We start from the raw sequence: 18380 nt of genomic DNA on the forward strand, positions 1-18380 counted from the left end.
TGATAGCAAGTAGTAGGCTCCGTGTGTCTACAAAATGTCACCAGGATGTTGAGCCCAACTGTGGAGACCAGTGCTTTTGTTTCCTTGCCAAAGGGTATGGCATGGGTTTGAGACTGGAGGGGGACAAAGGGATAGCACTCCATTTTTGGTAAACGGTGAAAAGCCCTTTCCTGTGTCACAGAGGGATGGCTTTTAAAACTTCGGGGCAGGGAAGGAGCTCCCCTATTCCACAAAGGTGCCATCCAGGCAGGGGAAATCTTCGCTTTGCTTCTGGTGGATTCAGAGGCAAGGAGTCCAGTAGGTAAATTCACATCAAGGAACAGCAGCTCATTATCCCCCCAGCTCAGACCAACTGGCCTGGGCTTTCCTGCTTTTACAGTCCGTCGGACTTTACCCCACTGGGTTCTCTCCAGTGTCCCTCCACTCAGTCCCCATCCGAGAAATAGGGCTTGGGTAGGTAAAGGCTGTCCTGGCTGATGATTCATGGAAATTTTTTTTTCTTTTCTTTTTCTTTATCTTCTCTTGCTGCCAGTACGAAGAAGGAAAAAAGCGAAGGAAACCTAACTACAGTAGCGTTGACCTCTCTGAGGTGGAGTGGGAAGACCGGGATGATGTGGTAAGTTACTTGATTTCCAAGCCTGGTGAGGCGGGAGCGCTCCACGGGACCCACTTCTATACCTGGTGACCACCTGAGGAGCTGGCCGAGGGGCCCCCCCCAGAGGACACCTGGCCCCCAGAGGGATGTGAAGACAATGGGCTCTTCTCATGGCATTGGGAGTTTATAAGTCTCCTGCTGGCTGGGACGGTTACAGCTCGGCCAGCCACCTGCCTGCTTTGCGCAGTTAGTTGACACCATTCCCTGCCGGGTTCTGGTCCCTTCTGCTGTGGGTTCATCGAGACTCTTCCTCAGTGCAGTTTAAGGGACCTGCCACCTCAGGGGAGCCTGGCCCGAGCCCGGCTGGGCAGCAGAAGGCTGTGCCCACCATCCATTCAGGGCCAGATGAAGTTGCCAGGATGCCATGTGCACAACCCTTGCTTCCAGTCACTCAGGACCCCTCTGCATGGATGGCGGTCTGTTTCCTGGGCTGTCCCAGCTGTCCCCCTTCCGGCCACACTGCAAGGGCACACTCACTCCTTTCCCACCCAGACTCAGCCTCCGGCACTGTATCAAAAGCCTTCCTTATGCCCATGACTTAACCCCATCCATCTCCTTGTTATTTCCTCAATAAATCAGATTTGTTCGACATGGCTGACTTTGTGTGAATGTAGGCAGACTGTCCTTAATTAAATTGTCACTTCCCGTGAGTTCCTGCCTGGATCCTTGCTCTTGACTTTCTCTGTGGTATGCCCATGCCAGGATCACAGCTCTCTGCCCGCGTCCTCCCTGACTTGTCCTGGGTCCTTTCTTCAGTTTGACCACAGAGAGAGCCGTGGGTCTTTCCCTCAGTCTGTCCTGCTTTCCAAAGAGTTGTTGAGGGGAACCGTTTGGACTCCCCAGCTGGGTTCTCTTGCTGTCGTTCTCTTCTCTTTGTGTCCTGTGCTCCCTGGACGTCTCAGCTAGCGTCAATCTTGGCGTTTCTTCCTGGCCTGTAAAAGGCAAGAAGCATATCTGAGAAGTGTAGCTGATTTCCTTCATCTGTACTAGGACTCTTGGAACTCAAGTTCTGAAAAAATAACTACTGTTTGATAAAAAACAACTCCCTCACCTGCCCCCTTTTCCCCACCTGCTGGTGGCCTGAAGTCGGGTCAGCTCAATGACCAGGGAGGGTTCTACATCTTGTTCCTTAAACATGGTCATCAGGGTCTTTCGGTTGTGCCATGCCCAATGTCCATGCTCTCCCCTTTCCCCCTGCTCTTCCCAAGAAGCAGGCTGGCGCAGCTGGGAGGGGCACTGCTGGGGCATTAGCCCGCCTGGGTTCCCATCCCATGATGGCGATCTGCTGGCTGTTGGTCTCAAGCACACAGTTATTCTTTCTGTGCCCCAATTTTGGTTTTGGTCCTTCTTTTCCCAGTAAAGTGAGGATGATGATGATACTATGTACATCAGACCTGTTGTGACTCTTAAATGTGTTAATATGCTGAAAGATGAAAATGCCTGTCCACCACAGTGTGGACATAGGGAGTGTCTGTGACCGTGGCTGGTCTCTGTACTATTCTCTTCAGCATTAATCCTCAGGTAACCTGTTCATGAATGAATGCCCCATGGTTTTGCAGCTGCTAAACTGTCTCGTGAGTGTCTGAAGGGTGTATTCCACTGTTTTCCTTTCTCTTCCATCTTCACTTTATCAGTTGCTTTATTTTGACTCCACTGGACCTTTTGGTTTCCTTTCCCAGAAGGCTGGAACCTTGTCGTCAACATGCCTCCCCCTCCCTTCATCCCATCCATTTGGATCAATAGGGGAGGAAAACGGCTTTACGCTCGTTCTCACTTCGGAGCCCTCACATCATGTTACTGGAAGAGATTTATGTCTTGGCTCACTCTAGCCATTGCCTGCACGCCAGTTAATTTTCAAGGAGCTAATATCTCCTTTTATTAATGGTGGCTTCCTTGCTCTAACCTCTTTTCTCATCGGAGCTGCAAACATTGGATTCCCAGCCTCTTACATGTTCTTCACCTCCATCCAACTCCCAGCACTGGGTTTTCAGTGTCCACCTGCAGAGTTCCCACATCTCCTGCAAGTTCACTGCCCTTACTCCACTCCAGCTGGTCTCTCGTGGTCTCTCTGGTTTGGGTCTCTTGTCTTACTTCCTTGAGGAACATGGTACACTCCAAGTGTGAATTCCTTCACCTCCAACACATTTGGTGAAGGTCGCCATTTCTCTCCTAGAGATTTGCACTCCCTTGACTGGAGAATACTGGAACCTACACAGAGAAGCTTTGTAACATTGACATGTCATCCCACATGCCCATGTGTGCACCAATGAGGTTGGCATGTAAGTGACAGAAGGCGGGCTTTGGGTCAAGATCTGGGAAAGACCGTGAAGCAGAGCCTGCCCAGCTGCAGAGAACTCCTTGGAAGGCGCTTCCTACTTCTCTTGGCAGCCTGGCTCTTGTCGAATGTAATGATGGTATTTACAACAGAGACCCTGTGTCCTTCCAAAAAAGATGTGAGGTCACAAATACTATTAAAACATGTGCAAAATAGACGGGCTAAAATTAGAATCTTAAAAAGAGGGAGAAAACTTAGAAGCCGTTTAGAGGTGGATGAACAGGACATCTGGGCCAGGCTCCAGGCAACTTAGGCATCACATCAAAATACAATGAGTAAGGAGGCTCTTTGGAAACCCAGAAGCCAGGAAGGGAACCCGAGACACCCAAAGCCTGACCTGAATCACCAGTGTCGGTCACCTCTGGGAAGGAAAAAAAAAAAAAGAAAAAAAAAATCTTTTAAAATGGAGTTTATCCTTTGGTTATAAATTCCTACAGATGGTTGAAGGACTTAAGGATGGCATCTTTCTTCCTTCTGTTACCTTTTAGTCATTCCTAAAACTTTCCACCGTGAACATGATTATTTCTGTGCAAAAAAAAAAGCAAAAACAAAAAAAACAAATGTAGATCCTCATAACTGACATGGCGAGTCCTTCCTCTATGCCAGCACTGTTCCCGGTGCTATGTGTGGAGGAACTTGCTGAGTGTACAGCTGTAAGGAAACTGAGGCAGAGAACGGATTGGTCCACGGGCACGCCGTGTGGATTCCAGCCCAGGCCGCCTGGCTCCAAAGCTCTTGACCAACTTTGTTATGCCCTTGGGTCCAGGAGTCCTTAAAGACTCTGTGTCAGTGCCCTCACAGCATTCCCACAGCACCCTCCCCTGAGGGGTGCAGCAGAAATGGGGAGTCCTTGCAGCCAGCTGCTGAGCAAATGCTCGCCATGGGGTGGCGCTGTAAACACCCTCCAGAGTTGGCCCTTCTGCTGCCCTGTGAGCCTTTTCTGCAGCTCTCCAGTCAACTCACATTTTGCCTTCCCCGCGATGATTCTGTGGAAAATTTCCTTCGAGTCTTTTCTTTCTAAAGCTCCATAAACCTCTTCTCCTGGGGTAAATTGATGGGAACTTGCCCCATTAGTCTGTTCTTCTTCACACCCACTCCAGTGTCTCTGCAGCTCATGCTTGAGCCCTGGGTGGCCAGACCAAGTGCAGCCCCACCCCCACCCCCTGCCCCTGACACACAGAGAGAGAGAGAGAGAGAGCGAGGATTTTGATTTTGTTGTACGGATACTCTGTGCCCGAGTCTGTTTTCATATCCTGGTTAAACGCTTGCTTGGAAATGACAGACCTGTTTATCTCCTGCGTCTCCCTTCCCCTTTCATGTCTTGGCTTGGCCCACATGGCTTGGCCTTGGGGGCCTGGAAGTGCATGCCACCTGCGCCCCAGGAAAGGTGAGGCTCATGTTCTGATGTGGAGAGCAAACCACCATCAGCAGAGCGAGAGATCATTACACACTTATGCGTAAAACCCAAGGCGGCCAGTGAACCTCTGGGGAAGAGCTTCCTTAACGAGCTCGAACACAGGAGGAAGAGCCGGAGGCTCGTGATGGAACCAGAAGCGTGACCAGCAGCTTGTCATGTGGGGGTACTCTGAGTGGTCCGCGAAGCTGTTGCAGCTCTGGGGTGTGGGCGAGACAGACAGGCTCACTGGGGGCTCTGCGGAAATGCGTCCGATCTGGATAACGCAGGACCCAGGAGAAGGAGGGTGGTTCCCAGAGAGACCGGGGAGCCGATCACCATCCCCCAGAAAACTATTTCTAACCAAAGAGGTTAAATAAATCTTTCTTTTATCAACCCCACTGTGGCGAGAGCTGCTTTAGTGTCTGCTGCATTATCACGCTTGCATCAGATAGGGAGAAATAAAGGCGTATTGTTGATGTTTTACTTTGCTCTCCTTTGGCGCTGTTAAGTTGAACATTGGCACATGTGATTTTTTTTTACTGACTACGTAATATGCTAACATTGGGGCACACCCAAACTTGCTTGGGAATATTCCTCCGCCAGGCCATTTTCATTTCTCCAGGTACTCACTGCTGTAATCCGGGTCGTGGCAAATTCGAGGGCCATTTGGCTAGTTCTGAAGAGCACCATGGATCTTTGCCCTTCCTGGCCTGGTGGGGACTGCGAGCTTCAAGACTCCTTCACTGTTCTGGTCTCTGCTCTGGCTCCCTCCGCCATCTTGTCTTATAAACTGACCCCTGGGGCAGTGGTGCCACTGACTGACCGTAGTGTTTGGGGCAAATTGCTCCCCTTCTCAAACCTCAGTTTCCTCCAGTGGAAAAGTGACATTTCTAGATTGTTCTGGTCTCATGATGTGGTAATCTCACCACACAGTCTGTTGAAAAGGCGCAAAATCCCCCTTTCCTCCCGTGATCAGGCGGTCAGAAACCACCTTCTTGTCAGCCCCCGTTCACAAAACCCAGAACTTGTAGGAAAGTTAAAACCTAAGACTGTTGCCTGGTCAAATTTAAAACCTTTTCTTTCATTAAAAAAAAAAAAAAAATCCAGAAATAACAATACATTCTTTTTGTATTTATGCTATACCATTGTCATATTAATGCTTTAAATTTGTCTAAACGCTTTCTCTCCTCCTTTGGGAAGCAAAACTAACAGCATGGGCTTAAGGGGCAGAGAGCCTGTGTGACTACAGGCAGGTTTCTTAACTCTGTGCCTCAGTTTCTCCACTTGTAAAATAAGGAAAATGATGCCTTATTTTGAGGGTTTTAAAACCTGTGTCTGGGACATTGTAAAAGCTCAAAAGATGGTATCTATCCATATTATCTGGGCTTTATAAGACCGATCAACACAGTTACATAGCACCTGACACGATCCCTGGGGTCTGGGAATCCTCGCTCAGGACACTTTTGATGGAATGAATGAAAAGGAGGAAATGGAGCCACGGAGTGGTCACAGAACAAGGGTGTCATGGGTAAGACTTGAGTCTTGACACCCTGGGTTATTTCTCTTTGGTGACCTGCCTCTTTTTTGGTCTGTGCCCACCCACAGCGGGTGAAGAGCAGCAGTTTTAATGCAGGAGTTGGGGGCAGGTCACAAAGTCCATGACTGGTCCATGAGCAGCACTTAGGAGCAATGAAATCTATTAAAAGAGGAGACAGCGGAGAGCATCACAGAGGAAGATACATTTCTCATGTGCCTCATAGTCGAAGTTTGAAGAATGTTGGTTTAGAGCATGGGCATCTGTGTCAAGCAAACTCGAGCTTGAATCCTGGTCTGGCATTTGAAGTGGGGGAGGGCGGTAGTGACGATGATGGTGATGGTGGTGGGGACGGTGGTAGGGAACAGCTAACATCTACCGAGTGCTTAGGGTGGATGAGACACTCTTCTAAATATCAGCTCATCTACTTCTCACAGCAGCTCTGTGAGATGCGTGCTGTCAGGAGTTCCATTTTGCAGAGAAGGAAACTGAGGCATAGAGAGAGTAAGTGATTCTTTCATAAGCTCTGGCTGCAGAGTCCTTCACTACAGCACCGTCCTGCCCCACATGTAGGTGGTTAGTAAGTGTAGTCCAAAAGAGAAAGACTGGACTCATCAGTGCCCTTGGTCTTGGAGCCGCCCAGCCCTCACCAACCCCCCCACCCCCACCCCATGCTGTTTGTTCGGTGCTACTGGGAGTTGGGGGCGGGGTGGTACGGACTCTCAGAGAAGCTTACCTAATCTCCGACCCGCCTGGGGAATGTGAGAGGGGAAGGTCCCAAATGGCTTTAGGCAGGCACCAGAAAGAGGAAAAATGAAAACCATGTTCAAGATAAATCGAGCCGTTCTTAAAAGTTAGAAAGTAGACTTAATTAGGACCAGCTCTCCCCATCCAAAACCACAAAAGTTAAAATGGGAAAATATTTCCAGAAATGCCCATTATGTGTTGTTAAAAAATATCTAGAGTAAAATATATGTTTTATTTTATACATGCCTCCAGCTAAAAATTATGCTTTTTACTCTCTCTCTCCCTCTCTCACAGAAGATGGGAATGTGAACCCAAATCTAGACGGCCCCGAATCAAATTTAGGTTGCTTGCAAGCTTTGCAGTTTTCTATCGGCCAGATCTTAGTCAAGCTCCTCAGAGGAGAGAAGAGGGAAGAGGATGGGGTGGGGGGCAGGGGAAGCCATGGGGCTGGGAAAGAGCCTTTCCTGACAGGCTGTGGCCTGTCAGCATTTGCTCCTCCTCCATTCACTGGCATCTCCCTCGTCTCCCATTGGTGCCCATGATGGCCCATCTCTCATCACGGCGTCTGTGGTCCATCTCTGAACCCACAGAAGGGCCGCACGTAATTAGAAGAGGTCAGCCGGGGAAGGGGGGAAGGCACGAGGCTTGGTGTCCCTAGATGGAACCTCCAAAACTCAGTTACCGGGTCCCCCCCTCGGCTGCCTGTCGCTGTAAAGCAAGACTGTTAACCTCACCAGGTTTCTCCGGGAGCATCTGAAGATGCTTCGTGCTATAGAAAGCGAGTCCCTGTCTTCCAGGTGGATGGTCTTTAAGAAAGCAAAGAAGAGAAAAGAAAAACTTATTGTGTAGAAAAACACCTTTGACTTGGTTCTGTTTTGAAAAATGATTTCTTCATGACAAATGAATACCCTTTTTGGAAAATGTGACTTGTCCCATAGTTGTTCTTGCTTCTAGACTGTTTTCACGCTGGGGGGGCTCGGTTCCTGGACCCTCGGGCTTCATCCACATTATGGGTGCTGCCCTGAGGTTCCCAGGAGCACCCCCAAATGGAAGTTGACAGTCATTTATTGTTGTTAGCCTCTCTCCCCCAGCAGGGCAGCTGGATGTTTATTCTGCAGGAGCCGTGTTTCAGAGGGCCGAGCCCAGCATGCTGACTTAGAGCCATTGTGCCCACCCTTTGGTGGGGACACAGCCCAGCCCTGTCATAGCTCTGTTTTGCACAAACCACCAAATGTCTCCCAAACTGGAGGACACAAGATGTCCAGATAACATGCAACCGGGGGAAGAGCTAATCCCAAACTTTCTTTGATCATTTTAGTTAAGAAATGCCATGGTAAACCGGAAGACTGGGAAGTTCTCCATGGAGGTGAAGAAGACAGTGGACAAAGGGGTACATTTTTTTTTTTTCTCAAACCTTCTTGCCTCTTAATTTAAAACAACCCATTGTGAAAAATTAGCTTTGAAAGCTCTATCTGGAATAAATATCTTCCACTGAGATCATTTTTCTCTTGTCTTTACTTATCTCAAACGAGATTCATGTAGTACTGTTAACCTGATCATAGTGTGTCCATTTGTTTTTATTTTTTTCTGAAAACTTCACCTAGCAGACTAACCGTATTTTCTTCTCTCTACGACTTTTTTTTTTTTTTTCAATCTAGAAACGGGTTTTGGTGATGACAAATGACTACTATTATACAGACATCAAGGGTACTCCTTTCAGGTAGAGCTGACCATAATACATGGACATTCCATCAGATCCATCAGTTGTGTTTGTACAAAACCTGCTGACGCTCTCAGAGCTCATCATCTGAAGATAACCAAACACCCTGCCGAAAGGCTGGAAAGAGTGAGGAAGGGGCTTTTCCCAGGCTGCTTTTGTTTCTGTTTTCCAGAAGGGGGAAGACGGTTCAGGCTTACCTAGGAGAACTCACTCAATTGGTCATGGCTTTTGCATCTCATTATCAAGCAAGTCAGCTTTGGGGGTTCCAGCTAAGGGTGGAGCGGGGGTGTTCAGAGGGTTTCCAGGTCCTTAAGCCATCTGGCTCACTTGCTGTCCAGTGAGCTCCATTTCACCTTTTATTTCCATGATCAAACAAGCCTGTGCACGAGGAGGTAGCATACCCATCCCTCCATGTTGTGCGTCCATTTTAATTTCTCCGAACTGTCCTTCTGTGCCTGTCTACCTCTGGATCCTGTTACCTCTCTGTGACTGTCCTGAAAGATGGCTTGGCCTCATTGCCTGCTTTCGGACGTGCATGTGGCCTCCTAGAGGCTCCTGCTATGATGCCCTTAGTCCTGTAACACTTATTTAAGAAGTTATTTCTGTGGGGCTGCTTCACTCCCAGACCGATGCCTCACAGAGCTGAGGAGAGAATTTCCTGACTCTCGATGAATCAGAAAAATAAATTAGGGCATTGTGTTGTCGTAGACTGCCAGGGATCCTGAGTTTGATTCCATTTGGAAGCAGAGTGGTCAAGGGAACCCGTGACCGCTAAGTGGGTTTGCCACATGAAGAGACTATGTTTCCAAAATATATTCTCTTCCTTTAGAAAGGAGCTTGAATCAAGCCCAGGAGAAGGGTCGGGGGAGCATCTATTAGCCTAGAAGCCCAGAACACAATAACGTGGCCACACCCTAATGTAGGGAAAGGTTTCATTTCGTCCTTGAGAGGGGATTCATTTTTCCCAGTTGTAAACTCTAGGGTCTGGAAAGCCCCATGTGAGGCTGACTGGGAGGCAGGAGCGCATAAGGTAGTGGTGAAGAGCAGGGCACTTGGCTCTCCCGAGGGCATCCGAGAGAAGGGCGAGCAGTTAGTTGCGTCTCTGAAAATGCATGTGGGCAGCCAAGGGTTGCCGGCGCGTCCAGGAAGACATGGCTTTGAAGCAGCTGATTGAACCTCAGGAAAACCAACACCAATGATAACCAGTGGGGTTTTGAAAGTAAACTGTTGGGACAGTTGTTGACAGAATGTGACATGGAAATGTGAACATGGAAAATAAAAAGTGATATCACAAGTCTATTCCAGTCGATGCCATGGGTTTCAAGGTCTGTTTTGTTTCTCTGCACAGCTTAGGTGTGGCGCTCTCCAGAGGTCACGGGAAATACTTCTTCCGAGGGAATGTGACCATTGAAGAAGGTAAGATGCCGTCTTGACCTGTCTTATCCTTCCATCCTGGCCATTTCATTCAGCTAACTGTCCATCTGATGGGAGCTGGCCTTCCGGATGGTGGGACACCCCAACCCCCCAACTCGTGGTGGCCTTCCTGGTGATTTCATTTCTTTCTCTTCTGCTTCAATTCACAAAACTGCTGAACCAACCCAGGGTATCATCCACCGACTATATTCTTCCCAGGCATAAAAATCGCTTGCAAGAAAAATACAAAGTAGTATAAAAATTCGAGCCCAGGGAGAATACCATGGAAACAAAGGTATGCAAGCCTTAGTCTCCTACACAGTCGAGCCACAAATCTTGTTTGTGCTTTAAGCAGTTCAAGTCCAAGGGGAAATAGGATCATTTGGATGATATACACAGGTCCGAAGGAATGAAGAGCATTTTGAGATTCCCAAATCCTATTGTCTTCATAAAGCTCAGGCACATCTAAACTCCCAGCAAGTGGTAGCTGTCATTCCAGCACTTTAAACTTTAAAACCACTGTCATGCCTGCAGCATCGTTTGCCACGAACCAGTAACTCAGTTCCTCAGAGAAGGGACCTTCCCTGGTATCACCGGCTTACGGGGAGGGTGAAGCTGACCTCTCAAAGTCTCTGCTCCCCAAGTGGCCCCGGTAAGTCACTCACCCAGTGTGGGTGTTAGATTTTACATCTCCACGAAGAAGGAACAAGACCAGACCGGGGCTCTTCCTGAGTGTCCCCAGAAAGTATGGCCAAGAGCAGGAAGGTCGGTTATGAGCCGGTTTTAATTAGTTAGGCCTGGTTACAAGTGCATGGGGTGAACTTCCAGAAGCTGGACCCTCTCGGGGCTTACTCTGATGATGTAGTGGAGAATGAAGAGATTGGCACTCCCTGAGATGCCAAGTTCCACAGCCAGCTTCCTGGGGTACTGCCAACTAGTGTGCATTGTTTTACAGGTGTTAGTTTTTGTCTTCCAAATAATCGTAAGGTCTTAAGGACAAGGAAGGAGATTGAAAGGTTTTGTTGTGCCCACTAATCCATCACGTGGTATCTATTCCCAGAGACTAGAAAGAGGGAGCAGGTAGCTTTGTAACTTGGGCAAGATACTCAACAAGATGTGTTCTCAGAAATCTTTTTTTTTTTTTTAACTTCTAGAATTTTCTGGATGAATGAGCCATGTGTAGCTCACGTGAGCCATGTGTAGCTCTGCAGATATCACTGCCCCTGAGGCCAGAAAATTCATGTCTGAGCTATCTGAGGTCAAGCTGAGGAAACTGCTCATGGTTAAAACAATAGAAAGAGAGATTACTAGTGGACTGTTGGCTTCTCATGCATCCATTCCCTTAGCCAATCCTCAATACATAGGCCTGTCTCTCTCTCTCTTTCTCTCCCCACCTCACCATCACACACATTGTTTCACACTGTCGTTTGAGTCATTCTTCATTCACTTTTACCTGCTGTTCCATAGCTGTTATCCTGAGAGGTCACAGAGAGAATTTCAGAACTCACTATAGTCACCATGTTAGAAATCGGTTTGAATCCCAGCAAGGAGAAGAGTATCTGGTTTTCCATACCAGCGAGGTCAGAGCTTCCTCTCTGTCGGTCCTCTCTCAGTCCTGCCAACCTGGAGGAGCTGGGCCTGAGAAAGCAGCTTCCCCTTGGACTAACTGGTCGAGCCTCTTGTTCTCATAAGGGCCACAGCACAATCATTGGCCTGCTCTGTTCTGGGAAAAGTTAGGCTTTCCTGGGGATGGCAGCCACACTTCTGTAGGATCTTCCGTAAGGAACAGTACCCCACAGAACGTGGGCACTCTCAGCATGGTTTGCCATCGTATGTACTACAGAGATGGTCAACAAGCAGACAGATTGCTGACAGTGTAAGGAGTTGCTACTAAGACTGAAGGTATGGGCTACAGTCTACTTGCTGAAATTGTTTCTCTTCCGAATCTCCTTGACACTTTGTATCATATATATGTACATATGTATATGTATATATGTGTAATGGTATACATATATGTGTGTATATATATATGGTGTGTATGTATATATATGTATTTCTGTATATATATGTGTGTATATATGTATATACACTGTTACATATGTATATACATATATATATCATTATATATATATAAATATATATATAGACAGAGAGAGCATAGTAGTTCCGTGAATTAGAGCTTATGTCTTATGTCTGCATTATCAGTCATCAATAGATGTCATGTCAGGAGGACCAAAATCAAAGGTGAGTGGCTTAGAGAAAAATTCCATTTCCTTGGTTCCCTGGGAACTCAGAGAGGAAACAATCAGAAAGATCTCCCTTTTGGGGATTCATCTATAGGACCTATGAAACAGAGCCAGAGAGGGCTTTGTGGATGAGAACGGATACTAGAGAAATTCATAGAGTTGACATCATTAACCCAATATTCCAGGAAGGTAAGACCTCAGGGCCTTTGCACTGGTTATTCCTTCTGTAGAGCTCTCTCTCCCAGTTATCTGTATGGCTCTGTCTCTCACCTCCTTCAGGTCTTTGCTTAAAAGTCACTTCCTCACTGAAGCATTCCCTGACTACCCTACTTAAAAGGGGAATTCTTTCTCCTTTATTTCCTATCTCTGGCTTGGCTCTTTTCCTTCACAGCTCCCATCACCAACAATATGCTATGTATTTTAATCTTATTTGTGTATCTCTTCCCACCACTAGAAGACAGATACCATGAGGGTGGTGATTTTGTTGTGTTCACGGCTGTAGTCTCAGGGCCTAGAATAGCATCCGGCGTACAGCTGATGCCGGGAAGGAAGGCAGGAAAGGGAGCAGGCAGGGAGAAAGGGAAGAAAGGATGGACAGAGGCAGGCAGGGATGGCTGCGTAGATTACTGTGGGGACTCGTCACTGTCCCACTTAACCCTCTCACGGAGTCCATGGGTTAGGCTCCATCATCCACACCTTCTGACTAATCGAACTGAAAGAGTTGAAATGACACCCCCCAAATCATCCATCCGGTGGGTGTTGGAGCCAGGAAATGACACTTGGCTCCCATATGATGATATTCTGTCCAATGTGCTCCCTACTTCCTATAAAATCAAGCAGGAGTGTGCAATATTAGGTCTAGTGTTTTGCTATTTATGTTATACATTTGTATTTGAGGAAATTGGCATCCTGAGTCCAGTACGATACCGTTGGCCATTTGGGAAACTCTGACCCCCTCCAACAGGCTGTATGCACCATCAGAGTTCCCGCGGTCATTACTCAGAAGTCTGCCGATGTGTCTGCCGATGAACCTCCAAAGTGAATTCACATGAAGCTATAATGAAAGAAAGTGATTCCACAGAGTTAGAGTGGTCTAGAACGTTCTGTTAAAAACTCCCCAATTCCCTGCAAACCCCAGTGGTCCCAGCTACCTTTGTGGACCCACGGCTCGTTTTTATACTTAGGATCCTGTAACAACTAGCAATGTTTCCTGGTCAAAACCAGTTGAGTCTTGGTAATTTCCCATCGTTCAAACTATCGTTTTGCCCTCACAACCACCCAGCAGATAGGGACTATGATTATTCCTGTTTTGCATGTGAAGAAACTGACATGTGGAAAAACAAAGTAACCTGCTGACCTCACGCCTGAGTTAAGCGGCCCAGCCCAGCTCCCTGCACAGGCTGGGCGGGGCTCCAGCATCGGTGTTTGCACCATCATACTAAGCTCGTCTCCGGGACTCGCTGGTGTATTGTGAGTTCACGGAGTTCAGCCTTTCCTGGGTTACTCAGCCTGGGAAGGCACCAGGTGGTGGGCGAGGGAGATGGAAGTGGGGAGAGAATGCTGCGTCCTTTCCTTTGTTCGGAGTCCCACCTACAGATCCGGATCTCTTTGGGGTTGATGCCTACTCATCACCACTCCACAGCTCATCCCTCAAAACTTGAAGCGCAAGAGAAAATAAGGGCTGTCGGTGACCCATGCATGTGGTCCTTACTCATTAACCCTTTCTCCTTGACCTCCAGGCCTGCATGACTTAGAACACCCCGACGTGTCCTTGGCAGATGAATGGTAAGAACTAAACCATCCTTCATCAGCACGGGTGTTGCTTGCTGTCTTTGATTTCGAGTCCTCTGTACTCCCTTCCAAACCCTCCCGGCTCAAAGGCAAAGGAAGGCGATACCACAAATCCTCCCATGTTCTTGTTTTGGCCCCTGTCACGGCCTTAGGTCCTACTGCAACACTGACCTACACCCGGAACATCGTCATCTGTCTCAATTAGAAGCTATTAAGCTCTACCTCAAAGGCAAAGAACCTCTGCTCCAATGTGAGTGTGCTTTCAACATGTCCTGTCCGGGTATGCGGCCATAGTGGGGGGGGGTGCTCAAACCACACTTCCCCTCAGCTTTCAGGGGAAGCTTTGCTTTGGCTGGGATTATCAGCCCCATCAGAGCCACCCAAATGTCCGCTTCCTGTAGGAACAGGAGGAAAAGCAAGGGCTCCTGAAAGTTACACAGGATCCCCAATCCTAGTCCAACCCTTCACATTGGATTTGTCCCCCTACCGGACCATTTTAGTCGAGCGCCTGAGTAGCATGGAAATGTTATCACTGGGAAGGGACTGTGAATATGTCCTCCGTTATTTTACAAATGAGAGATGAGGGCAGGAAATAGGACTCCTCTAGGGCCATGCTCTAGGTCAGGTTCTCTCTGGAGCGGGATCACCAAGTAGAGGTGTTGCCTCCTGAGGCATATAGGCCGCTGCCTGTGCTCCTACCAAAGGCCCTTGAGGGCGCTCAATGAGTCAGGAATGGCCCGTGGCTGGGGCAGAGGGGGCAGGAAGAGAGCTGCAGTCCTGACACTCATCGAGTGCACGAGCAGCCCCTGGACGGGCAGATGAGTTCCAGCAGCTAGTCTGGTCAAGGAGAGACTGGCCACCAGTGAGCCCAGCAGCTGCCCCTACCCCTAGCCGGTACCACTTCCTCAGTGATGGGCGCAGTCCTTTATGGGTATTACCTCACAGAATCCCCACAACAGCCCTGTGAGAGATATAGGGAGGTTCATCTAGCTTCTAAACTATAGCTCTGTGGAATGGATTGACTTTTTGGCACAGGCTCCAGAAGAGGAAAGATCAGATGAACATCACATAAGCCTCATTTTTCATTTTCTTGGACTGTCTGAATGGCATATTTAAAAAACAAAGGTACAGGGGTGCCTGGGTGGCTCAGTCTGTTAAGCATCTGCCTTCAGCTCAGAAGGGAAGCCTACTTCTCCCTCTCCCGCTGCTGCTCCCTGCTGGTGCTTGCCCTCTCTCTCTCCTTCTCTGTCAGATAAATAAATAAAATCTTAAAAAAAAATGTTTAAAAAATAAAAAGTAAATAGAAAACAAAGGTATAGAGATAATATAAAAAATTTACCTTTACCATTCAGCTTTATGAAATCTTAATATTTTGCCATATTTCCTTTGGGTACTTTTAAAGGAATGAAACATTGCAGATAATATTAAAGCCCCCAAGTCCCCCTGTACAGTTCCATTTGCCTCCCAAAGAGAATCACCCCCACCCCGAACTGGTCCCTTACCTCCCACGGATCTATACTGTTTCTTTCTCTCTATAGTTATCTCTAAACAGTATGTACCATTATTTTCATTATTTTGTGTATTAACATTTATATATGGTATACTATCTGTATTACCTATGGTCTAATATATGTATTGCTCAAGTTGTGTTTCACTCATGGCATTTTGAGATTTATGTGTTGCTCATTTACCTCTGATGCATTAATTTGAATTACTCTCCGGTATCCACTACATAACACTATCTCAGTGTATCCATTGTCTTTCTGATGATGAGTTGTTTTCAGTGTTTGCTTTTACAGCAAAATGCCACTTCCTGTGGGACACCAGCCGAGGGGAGGAAGTGATGATTAGTTGGCCCCTGGTCTGGACTCCTGATATCCCCCAGACTCCTTAGCATCTCTGGCAAGAGTCCTTTTGGATAGGGTCAGATTCCCCACTTTAGATTGGGGTGGGGGAACCACAAAAACAAAAACGTTTTATTTATTAGAGAGAGAGTGAGCAAGAGAGCACAAGCCAGGGAGAGAGGGAGAGGGAGAGGGAGAAGCAGGGTCCCCGCTGAGCAGGGAGCCCGAAGCGGGGCTGGACCCCAGGACCCTGGGATCATGACCTGGTTGAAGGCAGACGCTCAGCTGAGTGGGCCACCCAGGTGTCCCAACAAGAACCTTCTAAATGGAAGGAATCACAAAATAGGAGTGTTTCATTATCACATCCCTTCCTCTTCTTACAAATGACGGGGATCAGGGCCCTGAAGAATTGCAGATTATGACAGAGGACAGAAACGGGGACACACAGAACGAACTTCTAAAGCAAGCTGGTCTGTGGCGCGAACTACTGCGTCGATGAGACTATCCCTTTACCGTCATCTCCCTTGAATGCTTTGGGGTCCCCGTGGTGCTGGCGTATCAGGTGTCAGAACTGTTCCGTATTTTCAGCTGGTGGGAGGTAAATGCATAAAGTGGGAGAAAGCCGCCTGCAGTTCCTATGAAGTGAGGGAGGCGAGCCCCTGGCAGGGGGGCCCCAGCCACAGCCCTCTTCTCAAGTCTGCCCCTCCCAACAGGTGATAAAGAATTGATACACGAGGTAGCCATCTACTCAAGTCTGCCCCTCCCAACAGGTGATAAAGAACTGATACAAGAGGTCCTGTTCGACGCCGTGGTGAGTGCTCCCGTTGAAGCCTACTGGACCAGTCTCGCCCTCAACAAATCTGAGTAAGTGTTTGCACGTGTCCCCCTTTCATGGTCATTTCCCCACAAGCCGTCCGAAATATGGTTATGGTTTAAAGAACTAAACTGTTTTAGGAACTTGGTGTTAAAGTGCTTTAATTTTCCCCAAAGCTCCAAACCACAAGAGCTCGAGCAGATTAGCGGCTCGGGCTTGGGTGGCAAGCTCCTGGGTTTGACATATAATTTGAGTTTTAGCGTTACATGAAATGTGGTGTGCTGAGGTGGGGGGTGCTTCCGAGGGAGCAGGAGGCAGAAGGAGCACTTAGCTTCTTGCCTGCCGTGGCTCCTGCTGCTTCACAGTCTGGAGGGGACTTGGGATCTGGGCCAGGCTGGGTTGTAAGTAGGATGGGAAAGTAGGAGCTCTGTTTCATGAGGGTGTCAGGATATAACCCCGTGGTTTTAGTTTTGAAGCAGAGGATGTGGGGAGAGGGGGCTGGGCAATGGTCATTGTTACCAAAGGCTTTTGGCTCCATTCCTTTCTTCACCTTCCCTTTTGTATATTCTCTTCTATCCTATCTATCATTCATTCTGCTCTCATTCATTCATTCATGTTCATCCATTCATTCATTCATTCACTCACTCATCAGATACTGATTGAGTGTCTGTTACGAGCCAGGCACTGGACTAGATGTTGGTGAAATGGAGCTAACTCAATCAAACATAGTTCTTGCCATCATGGTGTCTGTGGTGTGTAGTATGCCAGATTATTAAGAATTGTGATAACTACCTTGAAAGAAGTGTAGGGACATGTAGAGTGTGACAAGGCCTAGAGTGGAGATAAAAGACAAAAGGTTTTTCTGGGCAGAAACCAGTTCAAGGGTTAGGGAGCATTCTAAGGAAAATGGAGCAGCATGTGCAAAGGTCCTGAGGTACAATAGTATTCGACACATTTGAGGAATTTAAAGAAGGCCAATGGAACTAAAATGTAGAAGGTAAACTGGAAGATGTTGGGAGATGAGGTCGTACAGGGGCCAGATGGCTCAGGCCCTTGGGAGTCAGATGAGGGATTCTGGAGTCTATGCGATGAGTTTTGTAAAGTCATTGAATGATTTTAAGAAGGACTTTTAAGATTTTAAGAAGGATATGATCATAATTGCATTGTTAAAGAATATTCCTCTACTGCTATGTGAAGAATAGAGTTTAGTGGCATAAGAACAGTGATAAAGTCTCCTACGGCATTTCAAGGGATTTTCCACTTGGACAAAGGCAGTGGCATAGAGATGAAAGATCTTCTTGTGCCATGCTTCAGAAATGAGACCCCCCACCCTGACCCTGCCCCCAACCCTGATTTGATGATGGATCTGCTGAGTGAGAGGAGGAAGGCTGAGCTGTCAAGGATCATTCTCGGATTTACAACACGAACACCTATATAGATAGTGGTTCCATTTCCTAGGACAGGAGACAATGAAAGAAGACTAGGTTTGGGATATGCAGGCATGTCCAGAGTTCTCTTCTAGACATTTTAAGCTCAAATCTCCCGAGTGGAGATGTAAGGCAGGCAGTTTACTCCAGGAGTCTGAAACCCCAAAGAGAGATTCCCGTTCTCATTATACTTGGGGGTGTCCTTGGACTGCTTACCTACGTGGTTCTTATTCCCTGGGTAGGTTGGGGAAGAATCAGAATCTTTCGTGCAATTGCATTCTCTGGTGGATGTGGAAATGTTTCTTTTAAGCTCTCATGAAACTCAAAATCCTGTGCAAAGATTGCTGATTCACTCCTAACACATGCTAAAGATTTCCAAAATGGTAGCTTACTTTGTAGTCCACATCTGTAACTGATTGGGCAGCCTGGCTTTCCAATTTGGGTAGACTGCAAACAGA

General features: G+C 47.6%; 1 protein-coding gene across 2 annotated transcripts in view; it reads left to right on the forward strand.

Moving 5' to 3' along the window:
• CACNA2D3 (calcium voltage-gated channel auxiliary subunit alpha2delta 3) overlaps positions 1 to 18380 on the forward strand; it is an 857887-nt gene that overhangs the window by 663275 nt on the left and 176232 nt on the right. For both annotated transcript variants that reach the window (XM_032868337.1, XM_032868338.1), the window contains 7 exons: positions 533 to 616; positions 7986 to 8057; positions 8326 to 8387; positions 9736 to 9803; positions 13786 to 13831; positions 13990 to 14087; positions 16452 to 16545. In XM_032868337.1, the coding sequence (XP_032724228.1) occupies positions 533 to 616; positions 7986 to 8057; positions 8326 to 8387; positions 9736 to 9803; positions 13786 to 13831; positions 13990 to 14087; positions 16452 to 16545 (524 nt within the window). The remainder of the gene's footprint in view (positions 1 to 532; positions 617 to 7985; positions 8058 to 8325; positions 8388 to 9735; positions 9804 to 13785; positions 13832 to 13989; positions 14088 to 16451; positions 16546 to 18380) is intronic.

This window comes from Lontra canadensis, unplaced genomic scaffold, assembly GCF_010015895.1.
Source record: "Lontra canadensis isolate GAN:19392208 unplaced genomic scaffold, GSC_riverotter_1.0 scaffold35, whole genome shotgun sequence".
Lineage (NCBI taxonomy): Eukaryota > Metazoa > Chordata > Mammalia > Carnivora > Mustelidae > Lontra > Lontra canadensis.